Here is a 23,166-nt window from a genome sequence, read left to right as displayed (position 1 = left end):
TCTTTGCAATCTCGTTCTCCAACTATATCCAAATACACTTGAGAACATGCTTTTGAAAACCATTAAACATCAAGGTCATTATAAATTTTCAACGTCGATAGGTTGACAACAAAGATGATCTCAACATCATTATGGTTGACCAAACTGTTGCATGCCATTTTCTAGGAAAGAAGAATAAATGAATTTTATTGCCTAATAGAAGAGATGAACTATTTGCCTATCGTGTATATTTTATATGGGAGTTCTAATTGCCCAAAAAAATATCTTATAAGAACTACATTATGATAGGATTGATCTTAGTAGTATAGTTCTTTCTCCCGTCAAGGTCATATGACATTTTCAGCTATGAACAATAAATCATTTTATCACCCAAAGGATGAGACCAACAATCTCTGCTTATTGCATAAATTTCATATGGGAGTTCATGTTGCCCAAAGAAATAGTATCCTATAAATGACAAGCAAGAACATTATTCTCATGAAACTTAATTTTATTTTCATTATACTTTCTACCCATCTAACACAATTAAATCAGTACTTAAGTCTAGAAAAGTGCAAATGCTATAAAAGCTACCATAGTTAAACGTATTGTAAAGATCTTAAAATAGCTGTATATACATTATATGCTAATCTCAGCCTCATCACATTACAATCGAACTCTGAATGAAACCTTTACTGCCTAATTATAAATGATGTAAACAAAATTGTTAACTCTACATCCTTCTAGCCTAGTTAGGGGTGTAGGGTCCCAAAATCTCTGATATTTCATAACTTATTTGCACAGCAGGATTAAATCATGCCAAATTTGCGGCCAAGAAAGATAGAAATTAGTTTATGGACCATAGCATAGTGTAGAGCGGATTTACACCTAGGTGTTGAACTGGGCTTCCAAAAAACAAGAGAGAAAAATAAAGTCAAGCATAAAATTATTTACATGAGAGAATAGTGATGCCAAACTAGTTGGTAGGACTAAGGCTCAATTGACAACTACTCATCAATCACCTGATGGTTTCACAGGCGACACCATCTGTATTGAACATGAGGATCTGCTGAGCATGGACAACCAGGTAGTGTGAGGAAGGAAGCAATGTAGGGGGAGAAGACATAAGTGCCAACACAGACTCACCAATCCTTCTCATATAGAAGAATATAATAGCATTAACCAACAAATACATGTATTGTATATTTAGAGCAAATTTTATTCTTGAAAAGAGAACTATCAAGTCTATAATGCCAAACACATGAGAAGAAAAAGATCTAATGCAAAAATTTGAACTGCATAAAAGGGTAGAGGTAGAATGAAGATCAAAAATTAGCTTATCATCTACCTTAGTTCCTACAACTTTGCTCTGCATTACTATCAAAACTTGTTATATAAAATACTATAACAGTAATAAATCTTAGAATTTTAAACCATGCATTATTCAACCAAGGCTGTGTCACAGGATATGGGGTTTAGGCTTTGAACATATAGTAAAGAGTACATGTCACACCGTGTTTTGTCCTTCTTATCAAAGATGTGCACCTCTTCTCTTTGTGGGACTAACTCTTGGATTTCATAGTGAAGACTACATCAAAATAGATTTATTTATACATACAATTATATGTAGCTAGAGAAGTTAGCTACAAAGATAGAAGGATAAAATAAAGGCATGGAATTATAGGATGGATGTAAGGTCCAAATGGCTAGAGGGGGGTAGCCTATTTAAAATTCTACAAGCTCAATTAAACAAGTTTGTTAGTAAAACAAATGGCGAAGTGATTCTAGTACTAGCACCACTAAGCTATGCAAGACACCTACATAAGTACAAGGCTAAACACTCCACCACACTAACAACACACAACAACACCTAGTTCTATTTCTTAACCGAGAAACCAAGCTACACAACTAAGCGATAAGCAAGTAAATAAAGGAGTGTGTGAAGATTCTTATATCAAAGTTGATGAGTAGAGATATAACCAAGAAACAATCATAATTGCATACACAAGATAAAATCCTTGGCAAGATATGATGCACAATTTTTTACAGATGTTCACTTGCTTCCCAGCAAGCTAGTCCTCATTGTGGCGATACATCCATTTGATGAATCATGAGCTAATTGGCAATCCAAAGCTAAACCCTCAGTAGGTGCCGCACATCCACTCATAAGATGGAGATCCTCCAAGCCACGAGCAATCCACAGAGTAGCCAATTGTGATCTCCCGCAGGAAAGGCTCAAGAACCACTCACAAATCACTTAGTAAGGCTTGAATTAATCTCCAATCACGAGCTCAATACCTCCATTGCTCCAAGCCGTCTAGGTGTTGGGAAATACCTAAGAGTAACAAGAAATCCACAGCAACTCAAGGATCAAGTGTCACTAGATGCAACTCTCAGTACAATGCACTTGAATCACACTAAATCTCACTAAGATGATGAATCAAGCAAGGGGATTAGTAGAGAGTATGTTCTCTAGCTCAAAGTATGCCTTAAGTATTCAGATGTCTAAGAGAAAGCTCCCCAAACACTACCACCTCCTATTTATAATGTTACCCTCATGGGCTAGTCGTTAAGGTCAAACTCTAGGGCATCAGACGCTTCGATGCTTGCTTGTCGGACGTGGCCTAGCGTCCGACGCTCGCCTACCACACATGTTAGACCTCGCCACGTGTCACTCTTTTTTAATGTGACCCGTTGATCATCAATGGTCACTGAAAACTTAACACATAGTTACAATACGCATCAGACACCAAGCGCCGGACGCGCCACCCCACATTAGATGCTACTCAGTAAGGTTTGAAAACCTTTGAGCTAGAACCAGACACATCTGAAACTGAGGCATTGGATGCACCTAGAGTTAGATGCACACACGCGCTTGAACATGCCACTATACCCGTGAGTGTCGGACGCTTCGATACCAAGGCATCAGACGCTCCGATGTGCAAACCAAATTTTGCATGCCTTCGCTACACTCATTGGTCGTGGCCTCAGCATCCGATGTTGTCTAGTCTAGCGTCCGATGAGTGTTTCTTTGTGAGAAACACTCGTGCGACTTCGCTGAAACCTTTTTCTCAGTGTAATGGAAAATAGGCATTCTATTTCCATAAAAACACCAAATCTCGGCTCGCAAGCTCGACGAGAGGGAGAGAGGATCTAAAAACCCTGTCTACCCTCAAACTTCACCTCCTTTGCAAAAGTGCTAACACCACTATGTGCAAACCTATGTGTGCACGTATATTAGCAATTTCACAAATATTTTCTTCAAAGGAGTTATGTTAGCACTCTACTAGATCCTAATGCATATGCTAAAGATGTTGACCTAGTAGCACTTGATTCATGATATGACCATGATTCCCCCTCTTGATAGTCAGCTATCTATCCTAAATCTGGTCCATCACTTTTCTACTTAACTTAGACTAGCAAAAGCAAAACTCTATGGTTATACCTTTGCCTTGATCACTTTACTCCTTGACCGGCAAAACCAAGTGCTTGATCACCATAATCATAATTTTCATGTTCATACTTCATCTCTTTGTGATCATGTGGCCACCACTCCATGCCACTTTGCTTCTTTATTATTTGTGTTGCTAGTGCCTAACTCAAATCACTTTAACACAATAGCATTAGCAACTTGGTGTCAATAATTATCAAAACCAAACTTGGGCTTTCTGGACTATATCTATAATTATACATAGCTAGAAATGTTTTGTTATATACTCAATCCATCCCAAATTATAAGAGCTTTGACTTTTTTGACACCAAGTTTAATTACTTATCTTATTTAAAAATTTATGCAAAATATCATTTCTTTTGTCATAGCTTGGTTTATTAATAAAAATTCTTCAATAATGACTTCAATTTGACTATATTTGCACAAATGTTTTTAATAAGACGAGGGGTCAAACTTGGGGTCAAAAAATTTAAATGTCTTACAATTTGGGATGGAGGGAGTATTATACAATATATGTTGGTAAACAACATAGATGTCCCATGATTATTAGCTAAACCGTGTTTGAGCTCCAACATATATGCTACAAACACTCAAGACATAGACCACATTTGTAAGGCAATGACTTTCCTACAATAGCTAATCTATGCATACATTTGAGATTGTCTAAGCCAAACAAATAGTTACCTTCACAACATGTGCAATCCCATAGTGTCGGTGTCTGGACACGTGATCCAGACACTAACAAGTAATCAAGTCTGTGTGCCCTAGAACCTAGATGGTGATGCAAGAAGGACACAAGAGATTTATACTGGTTTGGGCCGACGCTGCCCTACGTCCAGTGTGGGGGTCGGACCTTGTATTATCTTACACCCAAGGTGCTCGTAGTAGGGGAGACAAGCAAGTTGCGAGAGAGGGAAGGAGTCCTAAGTCTCAGCTTATGAGGTGGGTTAGAGCTCATGGAAGTTCTCAGAGTGTTGTGTTTGTGTGGAGTGATGTCTGTCTAGTTGGTCGTGTCTCCAAACGGTGCCCTACCTCCCCTTTTATAGTCTCAAGGGGAGGTAGAGCTGTACATGAGTAAACCCTGCTTTTACTCCTTATATACATAAGAAGTGCAATGTTGAAGTTGTAGTGGCCGATCACCCCGCCCTCGGGGCGACAATTACGACATGGTTGTCTCTATTGATTGTGGGAAGCCATCTTCCGTGCAGTAGATCTTGACGTCCGGTGCTGTAGTCTCCTTATCGAGCCCTGTTTTGGGGCGTGGCTGTCCCTTCCGAGGCCTCTTCCCCTTTTCTGTGTCAAGGAATAGTGATGCTTGGTTATGGCGACAGTGTCGGGATTTAACGTCTCCCATCCCCCTCCTTGTCCGGCCGTACACACAGTGGCAAGGGTAAGGTGCAACAGGAGTGGGAGTTGGCAGCACAGTGAGCACCATCTCCTGCCACGATATGGGTGAAGGCGTGGCTTATGTCCCATCCGCGGCGCGGTCGTCGTGCACGGGAAGCCTAGAACAAAGACTAGGGCTCGGGCGAGGCGTAGATCTCACCCGAGGCCAGGGCTCGGGCGAGGCACAGACATCGCTCGAGGCTAGGGCTCGGGCGAGTCGTAGTCCTTTACTGGGCTTATTTGTTGGGCCGAGGTGGAATTATCTTGGTCCAACCTGGTGATGTCTCATGGGGAAGGGTGGATTTTGTCATTTTTATGTCTTTGATTAGGGTACCCGGTCTATGGTACCCGACACATAGATTCTAAACCATGTACTTCATAATCCTAATTTTGTATCAAGGAATCCAAGTAAACTTCTATTGTGGTTACTTAGTGGGTCATCAGAACAGTTGGTGAAAGTCATTAAAGTAGCACGGAGTATTTCAAGGTGATTATATCTAATCTTTTTTCTCATATACCTTAGTCTTGTTGTTAGGCATATAATCAGAATAGCTGGTGAATCACAAGAGTAGCTTAGCCTCAGGTTTAATTAACCAAGCTCAATAAGAGAACAACATCAACTAACATACATGAAACGTCTATGTTGGTGGTTGATTCATACTAACAAGTTGTTAGTATGATAGAAGATTGGTAATAAGCTTTCAGTAAATATATGCAACCAACCTTAGCGATGCCCATAGATCAATCGAATATATGTGAAGTATTGCCTTGCCACTCTAGCAAAATTCTAGTGAGGAGCACAGCTCTAGCCATGGCGCAACCACCTCTGGCTAACGCCAGAAACCCCCTTCTCCCCCTTCTAATCTCGGCCGCCCAATCTAAGATCAACGGCCCTGATTGATCAATACGAGTCAATTGTGACTATTCAAAATATGTTTTTATTTATTTTAATTGGAAAATAAGTTTGCTTTATTTATGAAACTGCCACTGATCTTGTTTTAGCAAAAAATATTTGTTTTAGCTCTATTTTGATCCGCTCAAGTTGCGTTAGATTCATAAAGGCGTAATCTACACATTAGTAAGTGTTTACCATGTAACTTGATCTATAATTTCATATTTTAAATTCTAACTTGAATAATGATTATGTAACTAGATTTATAAATAAAAATGATTAATTTTATTTTAATTTTCCCAAATATAATTTGATTGTATTCAATCTAGATATTTCAGAAATATCTTATACTTGTTTTATATAATTAAAATAAATAAATCTCATAGTTTTATTTTTCCTTAATAAAGTAAACATTTGTGAGTTATTTCTTTTACATTGTAGCTTCGATTAGCGTACTTTTCAAGTCTGCATGCTCATAGCAATGTATAGATTAATTTTCAAATCTTTTTATTTAATGTTGTATTATTCTTATTTAGTTCTATTGTTTGCTTCATGTGTGATTTGTGTGGATGCTTGTGTGGTGTGTTATGATCTTGTCTATTCAGTGAGTTATACGTGGTGAACCCAGAAGCAAATCTTTGAAGGTCGAGAAGAAGGATATACATTTAAATTAAAAGTGCGCCAGATGGTCTCCCTCAAATAAATATAGCATGGGATCATCCTTGTTGTCTTATTCACATTTAATCACTTAAATTCATTTGCATGTGTCTACCTTGATACCCATAGAATTTTGAATATTTTTACAATGGTTGGAGAGGCGATGAGAAGCAATTGGTGTGTCTATGACCGGTGGACCCAGAGCATGAAAAGCGATGCGAAGCGATGAGAGTAAGGCGATGAGAGGCGATTGATGTGTCTATGGTCGGTGGGCCATAAGCGTCCCATCGCCTCCCATCGCTTCCGAAATTGAGAGGGTTAGGGATCTAATTAGAGGAGTGGTAATTCCTTTTTTGTAGTTTTTTTTTATTTTAATAAAGGGTAAAAAGGTAAATGCATAATTGTAAAATGTGTAGTATAGTTGAGTATGTATAATTGAAGTAATATAGTTTGATGAGATTCTAAATAGATTAACATTTTATTTCTAGGGTTCATCAAGCCACCAAATCCTCTGCTCCTGATGACATCCAGACCGCCGCGTTCTAGGGTTCATCAGCTGCCGCATCCTCCTCTGCCACTGCCTAGGTCCCGCCGGCGCTCCCGTCGCGCGAGGACATCCAGGACGTCATTGGCAAGGCCGGTGAGCTGCGGGCAAGGAGGGGGAGTTGGATCCGAAGACGCGATGTACATGAAGAAGCCGACGGCGGTGGCGGTCTCCCTCGCTCCCAAGACGTCAGGCTCTGGCTCCAGGAGCTTAGGGCCACCGCCTTCAACATCGACGCCCTGCTCGACCGCCTAGGCACCGTCACGGCTGTGTCCAGGCTAGCAGCCGCTGAGCAGTCGCGGAAGCGGAAGCGGCTCTGGCCCAGCGTTGAGCTCAGTCCGCGGCAGCAATGGGAGCTGTACAGGTTGCAGGTCGGGGACGGGAGGAGGACGACGGTTCAACCAATGCAGCACCCATGGTTCCTTAAATCCGCCGGGCATCGCGACGAGAGGCCCATTGGCCACAACGAAGAGATGGAGAAGATTGTCCGTGCTCTGGTTTCTGATAGTATAGAAATGGAGGTGATTTCCATCTGGGGAACGACAGGCATTGGGAAGACAGCACTGGCACAGTCGGTTTACAAAGATCCTGAGGTACAAGATCTGGATTTGGTTACCAGATAGGTGTGATGCAGCAGACAAAGCAGCACAAGGGGTTCAATATCAAATCCCCACGCAGAAAAGGTAGAGCATCGTGTACTGATAGACTTAACCTGTTGATGTGAAATTCATGCATAACTAGTTCATGACATTGCAATTGTGTGGTGAATTGTGATGTTGATCCTCAGTTACAGTGGATATCATCCAACAAATTCACGGACTATTAGAGATTTTACGTGTTGTTGTACATTGCAGGGGAAATTATCTCTGTATTAGGTGAGCAAGCAGATTTGAACCCTAATTTGTAGTAATCCTTGTATTAATTTTTTTTAGAGTTCGATCCTTGTATTAATTTTCTGTTAATTATTTCCTAATCGATCTCGAATGGTCTAACCGATTCAGTGATCTGGCTCTGGCTAATAAAGGTGGATTCGACACTGCTCATTGGCAAAGGCTACATTTCTAATCAGGTTGTGGGGATGATTTTGACAATGTGCATGACATACTCATGTGAGCAATTCCATCTCAGTACTTGGATAATTTTTTGTGAAAACTTTGGAGTGCTCTCATATGTCTAAATTGACAGAAATTGCCTATTGTCTTTTGATTCAACTCTTGTTTGTGTGAAGTCAGCACTTATCTCAGTTAGAGACTGATCCTAGTTGCTAGTTAGTGAAATATCACTTTACAGCTTTGTATTCCACTTATAGAAAGGACTGATTTTGTGGTGGAATATCATATGGTAGAATTTGGTTTTCCGGTGAAATAATAGATTTATAATGGAAAGAATAGCATGTTGTCGTGAGGTTTACTGAAAAGAATAGCATGTATTGTGTCATTCAGAATCTTTGAAATAATTTAGCATGATAAAATTAGTGGCCTGTTGTGAGTATGGCCCTATGATTCAAAAGTAGTCTTCACGTTGTAATAATTTGTACACATGATGAATGTGTTTGTAACGTGATCCCTGATGACAAAGCTCTTCTGAGTTCTGACTAGTAAAGCTCTTCTGACCTTCTCAATGAACTTGGGCTATCGTCAGTTTGTGGGGCATACTTCCGCGCCCAAGCCGTTAGGGTCTGGCTCCAGGAGCTCAGGGCCGCCGCCATTGACGTCGACGCCCTGCTCGACCGCATGGGCTTCTGTTTAGATGGTGAAAGGGCTTGATTGCCTGATGGATGGTACCTTTTAATGTGATATGTCAATAATGGGTCCTAGCTCTACGTTAGCTAAAGACTAATTATTTGATTTTCTACGTCGTTGTGTCTATGTCGCAGGTGTTGGAAGAGCTGAAATAGCTAGAAGATGCCAAATATGGTTCACCATTCAGATGCCGCCCCAAATTCGCTAATGAGTTCAACCTTCACCACGACGCTCACTTGGAGCAGCGGCAGCATCCCCATTGGCTGGATATTGCACTGCATAAGTGCGCTAGAACTGGATTTAGAGAGGCCACACCCTGTAGGTTGTATATTTGTTGGTTCAAAGCAGTGAGCGTTGAGCAGCGTCGTATAACTTTTGCTTCCACTCATGTTTTGGAGATTGTGTATGGCACTGGAATATGACCATGTGAACCTATGATAAGTTAGCTGGCCCGGTGTCGTGACTGTTCTGAGATACATTTATGTGGCATCAATGAATATCACCATTCAGATTTTGCCAAATATGGTTCACATAAGTTAACTTGATCTCTTTTTTTTTTTGCTGCAATGGAATTTCACAATTGAGTTGCACAATTATCAACAACAGAATAGATGAATGTGGCAACCATACATCATCATTTTTGTTCAAAACGACGTTCGTAGAGTATATCATCGAAACAATCATATTTTGACAAATGAACACGAAGCATATTAGCTGTCGTAGCAGAACATGGTATTCATAAGTTATTCGATACTTTGGAACAATAAGCACGTTTTGCAGTCTCGTTATTCATAGTATGTTTAAGTGCCACAAGAAATCTAAAAATTCAGAGATACACAAAGTAATGTTGCTCTCTAAAACTTTATTTTTGAAAGAGTTGTTCCATAAAACATCACCTTTTGTGATGCTTGTTTGGCTTGGCATCCCCTTTTCAAGCTTCTCGATCTTCGCTTCCATGGTGAGAACCTTGTTTTCAAGGTAATTGATTTGTTTAACCATGGTGGCTGAGTTCTCTTGGAGCGTCTTGATAAGAAGGTCCTGCATGATTGGGCAATACCCGAGCTGTGGAAGATAAAGTTAATTAATTAGATAAAATTCATGAATGATTGCCTACTGCTTAGATAAAGTTCATATTTGCCATTAGAATATAAATGGGACTAGCATTAACTTTAAGTAAAATCTACATTTATTATTGTTACTTTAATTTCAGATCTCAAAATTATATACACTTCTATCAAACTAGAGGTCCCTGAACAAACAAGGTAAAGTTTCACAATAAGAAATGATATGCTTACTTACTAACAGGTTAATTTGTATAAAAAACATGATAATTTATGCGGCCAGATCTAACAACATGTAGCAATAAAATAGCACGTACATCTTCGGGTGACGAGGCGTCTGAGCTGGAATCAGATGTGCACGCACAGCAGGGCAAACCTCGAGTGATCTTACAATCATGGCAGTTCCTATCGTAGTTGCTCCTCAGGTCATATCGCTTGTTGACGCGGGAATTTGTATTCTTAAATGGATCATTATTCATCGCCTTCAAGGATGATGCCGCATCCTCCTTGTTCTTAGTGGCCGAGCGTGGATTCCCGGCGGCCTTTCATGTTTTGGTCATCTCACACCGAGCGTTGAATCCCGGCGACTCTTCTCGGACGGAGGACGAGCAGGGGAGTTGACGAGGAGGAGGATAGAAAGGAAGAGAGAATTCTACGTATTAAGGGTCTGTTTAGATTGGGAACGAAAATTTTTTAGGTGTCACATCGGATATGTCGGAAGGATGTCGGGAGAGATTTTTAGAAACTAATAAAAAAACAAATTACATAGCTTGTCAGGAAACTTCAAGACAAATTTATTAAGTATAATTAATCTATCATTAGCATATGTGGGTTACTGTAGCACTTAAGGCTAATCATGGAGTAACTAGGCTTAAAAGATTCGTCTCGTGATTCTCAACTAAACTGTGTAATTAGTTTATTTTTTTTATCTATATTTAATGTTTCATGTATGTGTCCAAAGATTCGATGGGATGGATGAAAAATTTTTGGGTGGGGAACTAAACAGGGCCTAAACAAGTAGAGATCCTATCCAAGAGATAAAGCAAGTAGAGATAGAAGAAATCAGGAAAGAGAGATACGATCCTATAATTTAGGAGGAAGAGGAGGTTATTTCCGTTTTTAAGAAAAATCAGAGCACGGTATAATCACGGTCGTTCTTATAATCACGCTCGGCATTGTTTTTTGTTTAAATCACGCTCGGTATTGGTTAGCCGGCAGTTTTCAAGAGCACCCCAGCGGCCCAGCCCATGTAAGGGCATCAGACATGCTGCACGCCTTAAGTTTATTTTTATTTGCCATTATTTATGAATAAAAAAATAAATTACCCATTTATGCATGTAGTATATTATTTTTTAAAAAAAGGCAATTCACACTCGTTTTAAAATTAATTATATTAACTTATACTTCCAATTTGTGATCATTTAGTGGTTCGATCCCACGTCTTGACTTATTGTCCTAACACGATACATACTCAATGGATACTCTTACATTTGTCTCTGTAGTGTCAAAAACCTAACTTGCAAGAAAGTGAATCGATCACTCTCATGTGCCACCAGAGTGAACCACTTTGACGTGTCGTCCGAGTTGAATAATAGGCTAATAACACAATAAGACAGTGAATTGATCACTCTCATGTCTCATGTGAGTGGACTAGTACTCTTAGCCCTAACATGTCGCCGCTATCATGTGTCGTCCCAATCCGGACCTCTCCAAGATTAGCGACGATGAAAAATAAATACATTACAAGGTTTGGATATAAAAGCTCATAGCCTCTCTAGTCTCTACCAGTAGTTTTAACAAGAAATCAATTTTGCAATAAATGGTTTGATAAAATCAAATTACTAAAAATAATTCAAGTTCAAAATAAATGGTTTGGCAAAAAATAAATTATTGTAAATAATTCAATTTTAAAATAGATGGTTTGGGGAAAAATAAATTATACCAAAAATTTCAAATTTCAAATAAATAGATTGACAAAAAATTATTTATGGCCCAAATAAAAAACATGGAACCCGTGGGCAAAGGAGGTGGCACAGGCTAGGTCAGGCTCTACCATAAAGGGAGCCCAACCAGGCCAACCATCCCAATCGGCCCACGTGATTCGTTTTTCTGATCCGACCTGTCTGTAATATACAAGAGTTCGGAAGTTGCCGGGGTCCTGTGCTTTTAAGCTGAGTTCTTCATTAGATTGCAAGCGAGGTGGGACTAAACATTTGGCGTGGACTGCTGTGCCTTGGCTTGGTCAGGACCACACAATGGGTCTTGGTCCAGCCGCGGCCCGCTTGTTTGTCCCAGCAAAACAGGCTCCACATGGCTCTTTGCCGTTAGATCAAAACGGATGGTTGAAATACACTTGGCTTGAAATAAAAATCGAAGAACCCTAACTCTTTCGTCTCATTTCTCCCCCGTCTCTCCTCTCTCTCGTTTGCAGCCGCCGCCCTCCTATGGTATCTCCTCCATACAGCCGCCGTCCTGTACAGCCACGGGAGCAGCGGCTCCCTACCACTCGACCTCGCGGAGCAGCGAGGGCGTGAGATCCAGTGGCAGTGGCCATTTCTGTGTAGGACGCCGCGGGATCTAGCGTCCTCGACTAGATCTGTCAAGGAGGGCGCGGGTTCCGGCTAACACGTCGAACCCATCCGTGGGGCGCGTCTACTTCCATTTCGCCATCTACTGTGAGGTCGTCTCCAAGTGCGCCGTCTGTGGCTGATGGTTCGTCGTGTACCGAGACCTCGTCTCCTAGTTCGCCGTCTGCCTTGTGGAGAGCACGCCGCCACGCACTGCCTAGTGCTATTGATCTACACTATGTAAGTTTATCCCCTACCCATCCCATGCTTTTGTGTGACCTTGGTGTGATCGGCTTGCATGTCAAATATTGAATTAATGCCTATTTGAGTTAGCTAGGAATGTAGTTCGTAACTGAATGGGGTTTGCTTTTATTTTCTCTGAATTCCTCTCTGAACTACAACCGAATGAATCCCTTTGTTCATATGATTGCTGCGTAAACTAGCTGGAACTATAGTTTAAGTGCTGTAGGAAGGTTTTTTTCTTTCTTTTTACACCGAGGCTACAAAGTTTTGATTTGCTTTGAACTTTAACAGCACTAAAAATAGATATACAATACATTGCCCATCGCTGGATCCGCCCGCTAGGATCCTACAGGCTATCAGAGTAGTCATACATGGTGCTCTTCCTTATAGGAGGGAATGCAGTCTTGGCGCCCCTTGTCTACCTTTTCAAAACACAACATCCTGGAAGCTCGCGATCTTCGCGATAGCCCAATACAAAGAAGATGTGTGAGCAGGGGGTTCCAAGGGAATGTAACTTAAGACAAGAACAAGATATTCCCTTCACATTGCCTTCATCTACACATATCTCGCATTTCACAAAGTATTGTCTGTCTCCTTTATCAACCTTTCCAACAATATACGTCTGCATAACATAGCCATCTAGGTGCTCAATCATAAAACACTTGCTGGCTGCTCTTATGCTGAACTACACCTTAGAAAAAACTCCTGGTGTGAACGATTTCGCAGTTCTCAATAATTGAAGCATCTGGTTGTAAGCATGTCTCAGAATTCTCTGCTTCAAAATCCAGATGCGCTTCATTACTACGCAGTCATGAAAGGCAGTGGTCAAAGTGTTGTACCAGCTCAAACAGTGTCATTTTACGATCTAGATGTACCTGAAGCCTAGAGTTTAGGCTCTCACTCCGTTGGTTGCTCCTCAGTCCTAAATAGCACTTACCAGCATGATACGCAGCACACCAGATTTCCCTCCTCTCATACATCTGATACAACCACGACTCTTTATCTGTAACATTATGTTTATCCAAGAATTCTAGCCATTTCCTCTCAACCTCTTCTATGGACCAACAGTCATAAAGAAAATGTCTGAAATCATCCTTGACACCATCTTCGTGCAGATTACGCACAATGTTCTGCTCAACATGCCATATGCATAGCCTAGCGCTGAATTCGGCCACACCAGCCTGATTGCTCTCTGCATAGCAAGATCTCCATCAGTGATCACAGAAACCGGATGCTTCTAAGCCATGGCATCACAGAATGTCCTTAGCATCCACACATAGGACTCAATAGTCTCCTGTGCAATAATTCCACATGCAAAGAGAACGGTGCTGCCATGGTGATTCACCCCAACAAATGGAACAAGGGGCAGGTTGTATCGATTAGTTTTGTACGTGCTATCAAATACGACGACATCACCAAATGCTGCATAATCAAACCGACATTGACAGTCACACCAGAGTAGTCCCTTCAGGTGCCATTCCCCATCAGTCTTGTATTGGAAAAAGAAATCAGGATCCCTATATTTGCATTCCGTGAAGTAACTGATGACTGTTTGAGCATCACCAGCGGCAACTGTCTCCACCTTATTGCGATGGCAGAAATTGTACAGGTCCCTCATTGTATATCCAACCTTATCGTACCCACCATACTGCTTTTGCATAATATCCATTATCTGGTATTTACGGATCCCAGAAATCTGCATCACCAAAATCTCAACTTTTTTATCATCGCTGATTCTTCTATGTGAACGCAGCAGACAAGCAACGTCTGGTTTCGCCATCGGATGGTTGTGTTCACCGATGAAATCCTTCACATACCACTGCCCTGTGCTCTGATCCCGTGCAATCATAAGTTTAGCACGACATCCAACACGAGTAATATTCCGTGGTTTCCGCTTCTTACTCTCCCTCTTCAGCTCCTTCTCTTCCCGGAAACCTTAACGACTGCAGACAAACTTCCGAAGGGTAATCTCATTATGGCCACTATCCCACTCACAGTAGCTTCTCCTAACACTAAATCCTTTCTCCTTACCATATTTGTTATAAAACTGAAATGCTTCTTCTTCATTACCAAACATCTGCCTAACAATTTCATTGTACTCACATTTCCTCCTACCTCAATCAACAACATTAAAAAAATTAAAATTCCACAAAACAAATTAAAAGGGGTAATACAAAACAGTGTGATTCTTCTGTGGAAACAAAAAGGTGAAAATAAACAAGGAGACATGTCACATAAATTAAAAGATCATGCCATGTTTCTAAAAGTAAATGGACAAGATCAATTTATACTAAGGATTTATATTACAAATACCAATGTCCAAAAGCCCATGCCAAACTAGACAAATTCTGCTACAGAACTCTAACCTTGTGCTACTACGTACTGCTCAAGTACATAAAAACAAAATATTCTTGGGGTTGTCAAACAACTAACTAGTCACAGTTTTACAGTTATTTTGATTCACCGGCTCAAGTTAGAGGAAAGCACCTGGATAGATTGCACTCTAAAACCCAGACACATAAAACCCAGACACAGCCCAATTTTTTGGACATGAACATGCATTTTCTCAAAGAGGATATGTGATAGATTTAGGCGCATCTGAACTCTGAAGCTATGTAAAGCTGTATACACCTCTGAACTCAGTACTTCATTAAAATTGTAAGTTTCTAACTGACACAACTACACAATATACAATCAGGACTTCCTTTTTGCAATTCGCAAGCAATCTGTGCAATTTATCATAATACCGAGCATAATTTAATAGCATCAACACATGGAGCAATAACGGATCCGAGAAATAGGATGAGATGAGATGAGCAGCCAGCGGCCGGTGCACTGACGGAGCTAGTAGTGTGGGGTGCCGATTCAGCAATAGCCAGGACAAGGATTTCAGGTAGCCGTTCACATTGACCAGTACGGCGCCATCCACCATGAGCTAGACAGCGCCGACGGCGGCAACTGCCTTCACCCGTGAATGTGAAGCAGGAGCTGAGGCGTAGCAGGGAACCAAGAGAAGGCATAGCCTTACCGGTGAGAATGCGGTGGAGATCGCGTCGTTGTTGTGTCGTGCCGCCGCACCGTCGCCCCCAACTACGCTGTCGGCTTGCCGTCCCCTACGCGCCTTCCAGATCTTGGATTCCTCACTCTCGTTCCTGATGGCAATGATGGTGGCTGGGCCGAGTGTAGGGCGACGACATGAAAGGGCGTGCCAGTGGCTAGAGTAAGGGAGAGAGGAGGGAGGCGGCGGTGGCTAGAGCGAGGGAGAGAGCAGGGCGGCAGCGGCGAGGGCGATGGCGAGAGAGAAAGACCGCGTGCAGTTGGGAGCAGACGACCTCGGCGTGGGGGTGGGGGCCCGGCGGGGGTGGGGAGTGAGAGGGGTATACGAAATGACCATATTGCCCTTCAACAAATTAAATCAACAAAAATTTATATTTTACAGAAGCGATAGGATGTGATTCCAACCATTGTAAAAGATCTCTTTTTCTAATTATTTGACATCCTGATTTCTTGTCACCTTGGGATTTATTTGCATATGGATAGCTAATGCTAGTGCTCAGTTGATTTTGATCATGATCGGTAACTTAATCAATTGAATATTCAATGAGAAATAAAAGATGTTTTTTAGCAACGTGAATTAAAAGGTGAGAGCATTTGGCTTTACACGTGATGCTCTTATCCTTCGTGAGGACTACAACTAATAAAAAGAACAAAAGTAAGACTATTTCGTGGTGCAACTTTCTTTTCGTTTAGTCTCTCAGCTTCGGTCCGTGCGATCTTTCCACCGCGCCGACATGTGGGGCCTGCGTGCGAGCAGCTCCCGTCCCCATCCTCGCCCTCGCGGATTTCTCGGATCCACGCCGCCATCACCTCGCGGTGCCATCAACTTCCTCGGATCGATGCTGCTCGGAGCAGCTCCCATCCCCAATCCTCGCCGTCGCGGATTTCTCGATCCACGCTGCCATCACCTTGCTCTCCCCGGTGCGATCTCCAGCCCGCTTTCACCTTGTTTCCCCCGTGCGATACCTGGCCTGGCAGAAAAGGAAACCGCCATCTGCGTCCGCTCCCCCGCGATTCATCCGTGAGATCCGCTCCTGCGACCCATCTCCGCCGATCACTCTCCATCCCCTATCGGGATCCCACTCCAATCACGCAGGGCCACCACTGCGCATGCTGCTACCTATCCTTCCCAGTCCCCACCCCTATGGTCGCACACGCCGCCGCTCGCCGTCTCCGCATCTCGTGTCCCTATTGGAACACCATCCCCATCACTCCTCGCCCAGGTCCAAATCCCACGGCCTATCTTGCTGTGGATCTCGGTGGAACTAAGCAGCGGCAGCAGAGGATGCACGTGGTGTGTGCTTGGTGGCCTTCATCTCGCTATGCTTGTCGAGGTCAGCGGTGAAGCGAAAGCGGCACTTAGGGTTCTTGACGACGCTGCAGAATCAACACCAGCGATGGAACCTCATTGCAGGAGTTCTTGGCCTGCAAGCCCTCGAACCAAATCTCCAGGTACCTCTCCATCCTCCTCTCTGTCCTGCACGTTCTTTGGGTCCTCCCTCCGCTCTGCCTCGGGTCAGCCGGTCAAGCACCAATCAGGCGTGCTCGTGTGGTGTACGGCCGACTTGTAGCTAAGCCTTTTTCAACATTGTTGTATGTATTAGGCATTTTATATTGGGATCTATTTATATGTGAACAAATTTGATGTTGAAAAAAAAATCATTGATAGAAATGTACTGTACATTTTTTAAAATATTTGCTAATTATTTTGGAGTGAGACATTCTTGTTTCCAGTTATGTACTATGCAATGATTCAGTTCATCTCATCCATATTAGATTCCTACTGCATAGAACCAAAGAGAGTGGTTTCAGTAACATTCTTTACTGCTCTATACTTGTGTGAGGATATTTTTTCTTTTAGTATGTAAAGTATTTTCAGTGGCTTTTACGCCTACAGTTTTCTTTCTCTCTTTTTGAACTGCCTACAGTTTTCTTTCATGTCTGTCATGTTCCTCAGAAAATTATAAATTGAATCAGGCATCCCAATGCAGTATTGCTCCCTAAAGTATCAAAGAAAGAAAATTATTGTGAGTGAGTTATCATAGGATTTTAAGTAGCCTGTTTGATGTGCAAGGTCGGATTATTGTTAATGGGCGTATTAGAAGCAGTTAAAACTGGTGAAGATGTTGAGATCTTGGGTTTGACACAGGTGAGCTAATTTTTTTAATTCCTGAGATTGAATTTATGATACAATTAAATTGTTGCATGTTTATCCTACTTTCTAATGTTTGAAGTATAAGGTCTTAAATTCTTTAATTGAATAAGTTGTTGGTCTATCAAATTCATTGTGTTAGCAGTTAACAAGGACCAAGAAATCTTAAATTCTATAGCTGCCCATGTCACTGTTTTGGTTCATGGTCATGGCCCTCATGGTTCAAGTGAAAGACATGGAGCGGCAATGTAGTATACAATCCTTTCTTGATTGTTTAGTTTTTGGGTGATTTATTTGTAAATGTTAGACAATAACTAAGCATAAGACCAGTGTTATTTTTAGTACCAACTTAGTACAACCCACTTTTTCCTTGACTATTTAATTTTTTAGGTGATTTATTTGTAAATGAAACCCATAGCTAAGCACAAGAGCAGAAGGTTCTTCTAATTTCTATTTTGCATTTTTGTGATTTAGTACCCACTGCAATGACATGTTGTGATGAAATTTGTTCTTGGTTGTGTCAGCTTATTCCTCGTGCAGATCAGACACAAGCACACAGCCACACAGTAAGCGATTATATTCTTCCAAGTTCTTGACATCTCAGTTTATTTTCTCGCTTTATGATTTGGTTGTTCGATGGTTCTTCTTTTAGGAGAAGAATTTCAATAAACTTTTCTCTCGGCTAAGGGAGCAACAGGTTTCAGGTAATATATCCTTGTTGGATTCCCAACTGCAAACTGAATGTGTTTTATTTAGAATACATGATCCAATTCCCAATTGCAAACTAAATATAATGTGTTGAGATACCCAGATAGGGATTCTTAGATGTTTCCTTCAGAGTTCGACCAGCAACCATGACAAAATGGCTAACTTGCTATCACTTGCATCACAATAGATGTTAGTTTTGTTGAATTAGCAGAATTGCTATCACTTGCAAGTAGTAATGAACTACCTAAAGTTTTATCTGAAATACAACCTCAGTTCATTTAAATATAGAGCACATGAAAATGGATAATAGCTCACTCATATTAGTTTCACTTCAAATGTGTTAGGAATTTTCCTCCATCTGAAAACCTCAACAACCACAAGACACTGTTTGGCACACATTTGAGAATATTGCATATGTTTTTTGACAAAATAAATATAGGTGAATCACATACTAATACTTTGAGAATATTACCTTTTTGGATCTTCATTTACATTAGAACATCCTTTTCTGAATTTTACTATGAGAGCCTTACTTTATATTAGCATTTTCTTCTTTTTTTTGGGTGACTCCTCTTCCTTGCTTCTGCAGTATTTTCAAACTTTTCTATGCCATCAGCTTGGAGGCCAATTGGATGATTTCTTTTATCCTTTATTTGATTGTAGATTCTCTTGATGCAAGATGATTCATATTTACTCCTTCGTTTTTCCATGTCCAGCGGTTGTCCTACTCAATCTAATGTCTCTTGCAGTCCGGCTCCATGGAAGGTACCATGCTCTCTCAGAATAGTCATGCTCCATCCCTCCGAACACCACTTTTATATATAATAATGTTGCAGTGAAGCTTTCCTTCTTTTAAAAAACAATGGTAAAGACTAATGCTTTAGCACTAATAGGTTATGGAGCTGATTAGTTGATTGATCAGTTTGTGTATCATTGATTTATATATAATAATCTCTACTTACCCTTAGTTCATTGGAATAAAAAATGCATGTTTATTTTTAGTTTTCACACTTCTAATGGCTACCTCCTGATTCCATAACTGTTTTTCTTTCAAACTGATTAATTCATGTACAAGCTAAGATTACTATGACTCTTACCAATGTTTCAGCATATAAGCGCTATTTCTTAGCTTGCCTTAAAAAAATGAGCTGATCATTGTGTATTGTCTTTTTAGTTCTGGTGTTTCCTATTTGGTTTTTGTAGGGAAAAAAACCCCCACGGCCTGTGCTGAGGGCCTCCGCTGCCACTGACGTCGGCGCATGTGTAAGTTTCAACTATGCAACTGTGGCACCGCCTTCTCCTGATGAGGTATGCCATCTCTTCTCCCTTCCTGCTCTATGGAATTGATGTTCTCTCCAAAGTGGCTCCCTGCTCTCCTTGTGTTAGGTTGTCTTACGGGAATTGGCTGTCCAATTCCGATCTACTAAATGGAATGGGTTGCAGAATACTATTATATTAGATTAGATGACATTGGGCAGGAGTAGTTCTTTGGTTTGCAGCATTGATTATTGTTCGATTACAAAGATACACGGTTTGCATTTTAACTCGGTTTGCAATTGCTAGGTGTCACAAAAAAATATTAATTGGCATGCTTTTTGTTCAAATCATTTTGATCCAGTAAAAACTTGGATCTCAAGAAATCCACCTGGTGGAAATACTTTTTGACGACAAGTCTATTAGGAATATGTCCTGAAAATAGCTTAAGCATACTCATGTGCTACTGACCTTCGCTTACAAGTTACAAACACAAAATCTTCATCGGTCCATTCACCAGGAAGTTTCCCAAAGCTCAGATATGGGTGGTGCCCAAGCAGTGGAGAATGACGCCACACCCTATGCTGCCGAAATCAAGCAGAATTTGCTTACTCTTCAGAAGTTGCTAATGTGCCTGCAAATGTTAGCATTGGTTCGTGCATTGCTGCATAAATTTCTCTTTGGAAGTCTGAATGTAACTTTTCTTTTAGGGATTGGGCCATATGTGGAGGTGGCACTCTACCATGAACCTTCACGGCACTATTGGTGATCGATGTTGTCACCTATGTTCCTCAACAAGCACCGGAGTATATCACAACAAAGAATCGTTGTTGGCATCTATGAAGAATGGCTTGGTAGTGGAGATGAGCAAAGGGAAGGAGGTTCTCGATAAACCCGTTGTTGACAAAAGGCTAAACCATCAAAAAGGGTAACTGCTAAAAATAGTCAAACTTTTTTGTATGAAGTGGTTTAGTTCAGTACATTGCAATACAAGAAAGTAAAACAAATGAAATTTGTTGGCGAAATTCTTCATTAATTTCAGATGCTGGTATTTGATATTTCAGGACAATGGCTACTTATATGTTGCTCTTGCCTGGATTTCAGTGTGTACACCCATTGTTCTTGCCCTGCATATTTTGCTGCTTCAATATGCCCAGCGGGTCGCGAAGTGATGGAGCAAAGGGAAAGCTACTGTCACCCACTCTGACGTATCAACAGCTTGGGCATCGTCAAGGAAACACTAGAGGCCTTATCTAGAATGATACTGTCACCCACAACATATTCTAGGTTGGGAATACTTTGTGTCTATAAACCACATTTTTGTTTTTTTAGTAGAGATCCAGAGGGTATTAAGGGGACCTTGAGTTTTGTACTAGAAAATAACCTACTTGTTATCAACCACTTACATGTCCCTAGAAAATTTACCCTTAAGGGCAAAAATAACATTCTATGTGCTTGTGTCTCATCAAGTGTTTCTTGTAGATGGTTAGATTTCATTGGCCTCAGAACCCATTTAAAGAAAATCTCAGTGATGCCTTCTCAAATTTGCATGTATATAATATCTGCCATTTGGTGGGTGCAAATAAAAAAGTGATGGAAATAGGAAGAGAAGTTGAATGAGCATGTTCTTGATGTAAATTGCTACATTTCAAGAAACAGTTTTGCCCTTATTATTGGAGCAGAATTATTTGTCAGGCATTATTGTAATCTTATTATGTGATCTATGTGTTTTTAGTATAAAGGTTTAGTTGTCCCGTAGCAACGCACGAGCATACTACCTAGTCTATAAGCAAATTTGTAAAATCCACGGCTTACAGTACAACCACAGAGCTATGGCTTTGACTTTGGATTCAGCTAAGTAAACTAAGCTTTTCTAACTCGTTAGTGGTTACCAAAAGGTGCAAGAGAGGTCTAGGTTGTAGAATGACTTCTTTATCTCTCAGGGTGTGTATAGCCTGCATGGAATGTGCCACTCTGTTAAAGGGACTCCATTTGCCTAGCTGCTGAAACCTAGTGGCTACTAACAAGTTAGAGGTAATTTTAAAATGCTTCATATTGAACCCACCTTCCTTGGTAGTGGGTCAAGAGATTAACTACCTCAGGCGAAAGGGCAAATCACGGCTCAAGGTAAAAATATATAACCTCTGCAGAGTGTAAAACTGCTATATCACATGCGCTAGTGGTCATGAGCGGCATAGAAAACTTATGAAATAATGACTAATGATTGCCGATGTTTTTAAAATGCTATTTTATTATTCATCTTATCAGGTTCACGTGATTAATTGGGCCATTGCTTATCTATTGTTATGACTTATTAAAAGCTAATCACAGTAAACCAATATCAACCTTTTGAGCCTTGTGAACCCCATGTTATATTATTGAGTACGGTATTTACTTACGTTGGCTTTAATTTTCTATACATTGAAAAAGTCCTAGATGGATACCAGATTGCTAGAGTTTAAAGAAGTGAGGCTTGCGATCAACCAATCAGTTATCCCTATGGAGTGAGTCTTCACCTAAAGATCAGAGTTGTCTATCTATTATTTGTGCCTAAGGTTATTTTCTTTATACTAAATGAATTATACATTAAGCATTATATTTTATATTACCTTTATTTTTAGCCATATGTATGATTTGACTTCCTTGACTCACTTAAAGTGTATATCTGGTTTTATCCTTAAAACTAGGTGCTACAATCAAAGTCGAGAACCTTTTTGTGTTAGTAGCAGCAAGGTTGTACATTTCCCTATCACGAGCATTTTAAGATGATGATATAATTTATGAGAAGTGTCGGTGTTTTCCCCCCGGGGGGTCACACCAACTAGTGAATTTGTATGTGTGCTCCCCTTTCCAGATGGTGATGCAAAAAGACACAAAGATTTATCCTGGTTCGGGCAAGAGAAGGTCCTACGTCCAGCGGGAGGGGGAGAGTTTGTATTATTTTGCACCTAAGTGCTTGTACAGGGGTGAATACAAGCGTGGTATGGAGGGACATGGAGTATGGAAGCTCTACTATGTGTGGCTTGAGTGTTGTGTTGTTGTGTGATCGCTCCCAGGCCTCCCCTTTTATAGTTCCAAGGAGGGGCCTAGGGTACATGTGTAGGCGTTTGGAGTAGAGGTCGATAGGGGCATGGCGCGCTGCCCTACTCGAGGCCTCCGTACCGGCGTGGTTTCGAGCCGTCCCGTCCTGGTAGCTTGATGATGATTACGCGTGCCCCTGTATTCTGCTCTGTACGCCGCCTTGGGCAGGTTTGTCTGCTGCACGCCTGCACGTCACGGCGGCGGATACGTCGGAGCGGCTGTGGTGTCGTCATTCGACGCCCAACCCTTCCCCAGGAAGGAAATGTGTCTGGTCGAGGGTTGGTGGCCGTGCAACGCCTTGCTGGCCCAAGCGCTGACCTTGGACGTCTCGAGGGGGTCTTGATTAGACGTTCCGACCATGCTTCCTGCATCCTGACACGTTCTGGGTTATT

General features: G+C 41.3%; 1 protein-coding gene across 17 annotated transcripts; it reads left to right on the top strand.

Moving 5' to 3' along the window:
• Positions 16,280–21,198, top strand: LOC110434701. 17 transcript variants are annotated; one of them, XR_002452349.1, is made up of 9 exons: positions 16,291–17,031; positions 17,654–17,728; positions 18,256–18,297; positions 18,384–18,435; positions 19,103–19,204; positions 19,643–19,747; positions 20,214–20,335; positions 20,404–20,621; positions 20,758–21,198. XR_002452349.1 is itself a non-coding variant. In XM_021459373.1 (5 exons), exons 2-5 carry the CDS (start codon positions 19,112–19,114, stop codon positions 20,948–20,950), a joined length of 609 nt encoding a protein of 202 aa, XP_021315048.1. In that variant the 5' UTR covers positions 18,297–18,435; positions 19,103–19,111; the 3' UTR covers positions 20,951–21,198. The 17 variants fall into 17 exon arrangements, 1 of the variants encoding a protein (XP_021315048.1); XR_002452352.1 differs by having other exon boundaries at positions 16,281–17,031; positions 19,103–19,747; positions 20,214–20,323; XR_002452343.1 differs by having other exon boundaries at positions 16,284–17,031; positions 19,103–19,747.

This window comes from Sorghum bicolor, chromosome 4 (assembly GCF_000003195.3).
Source record: "Sorghum bicolor cultivar BTx623 chromosome 4, Sorghum_bicolor_NCBIv3, whole genome shotgun sequence".
In the NCBI taxonomy this organism is placed as follows: domain Eukaryota; kingdom Viridiplantae; phylum Streptophyta; class Magnoliopsida; order Poales; family Poaceae; genus Sorghum; species Sorghum bicolor.
The sequence above is the reverse complement of the archived record's forward strand: the minus strand, read 5'-3'. Positions and strand labels throughout refer to the sequence as shown.

Coding starts and splice junctions, on each gene's coding strand:
- LOC110434701 (XM_021459373.1), top strand. CDS start 19,112: ATGCAAGATGATTCATATTTACTCCTTCGTTTTTCCATGTCCAGCGGT. Junction 19,205..19,642: donor GCAGTCCGGCTCCATGGAAG/GTACCATGCTCT, acceptor TGGTTTTTGTAG/GGAAAAAAACCCCCACGGCC. Junction 19,748..20,403: donor CACCGCCTTCTCCTGATGAG/GTATGCCATCTC, acceptor CTTTTCTTTTAG/GGATTGGGCCATATGTGGAG.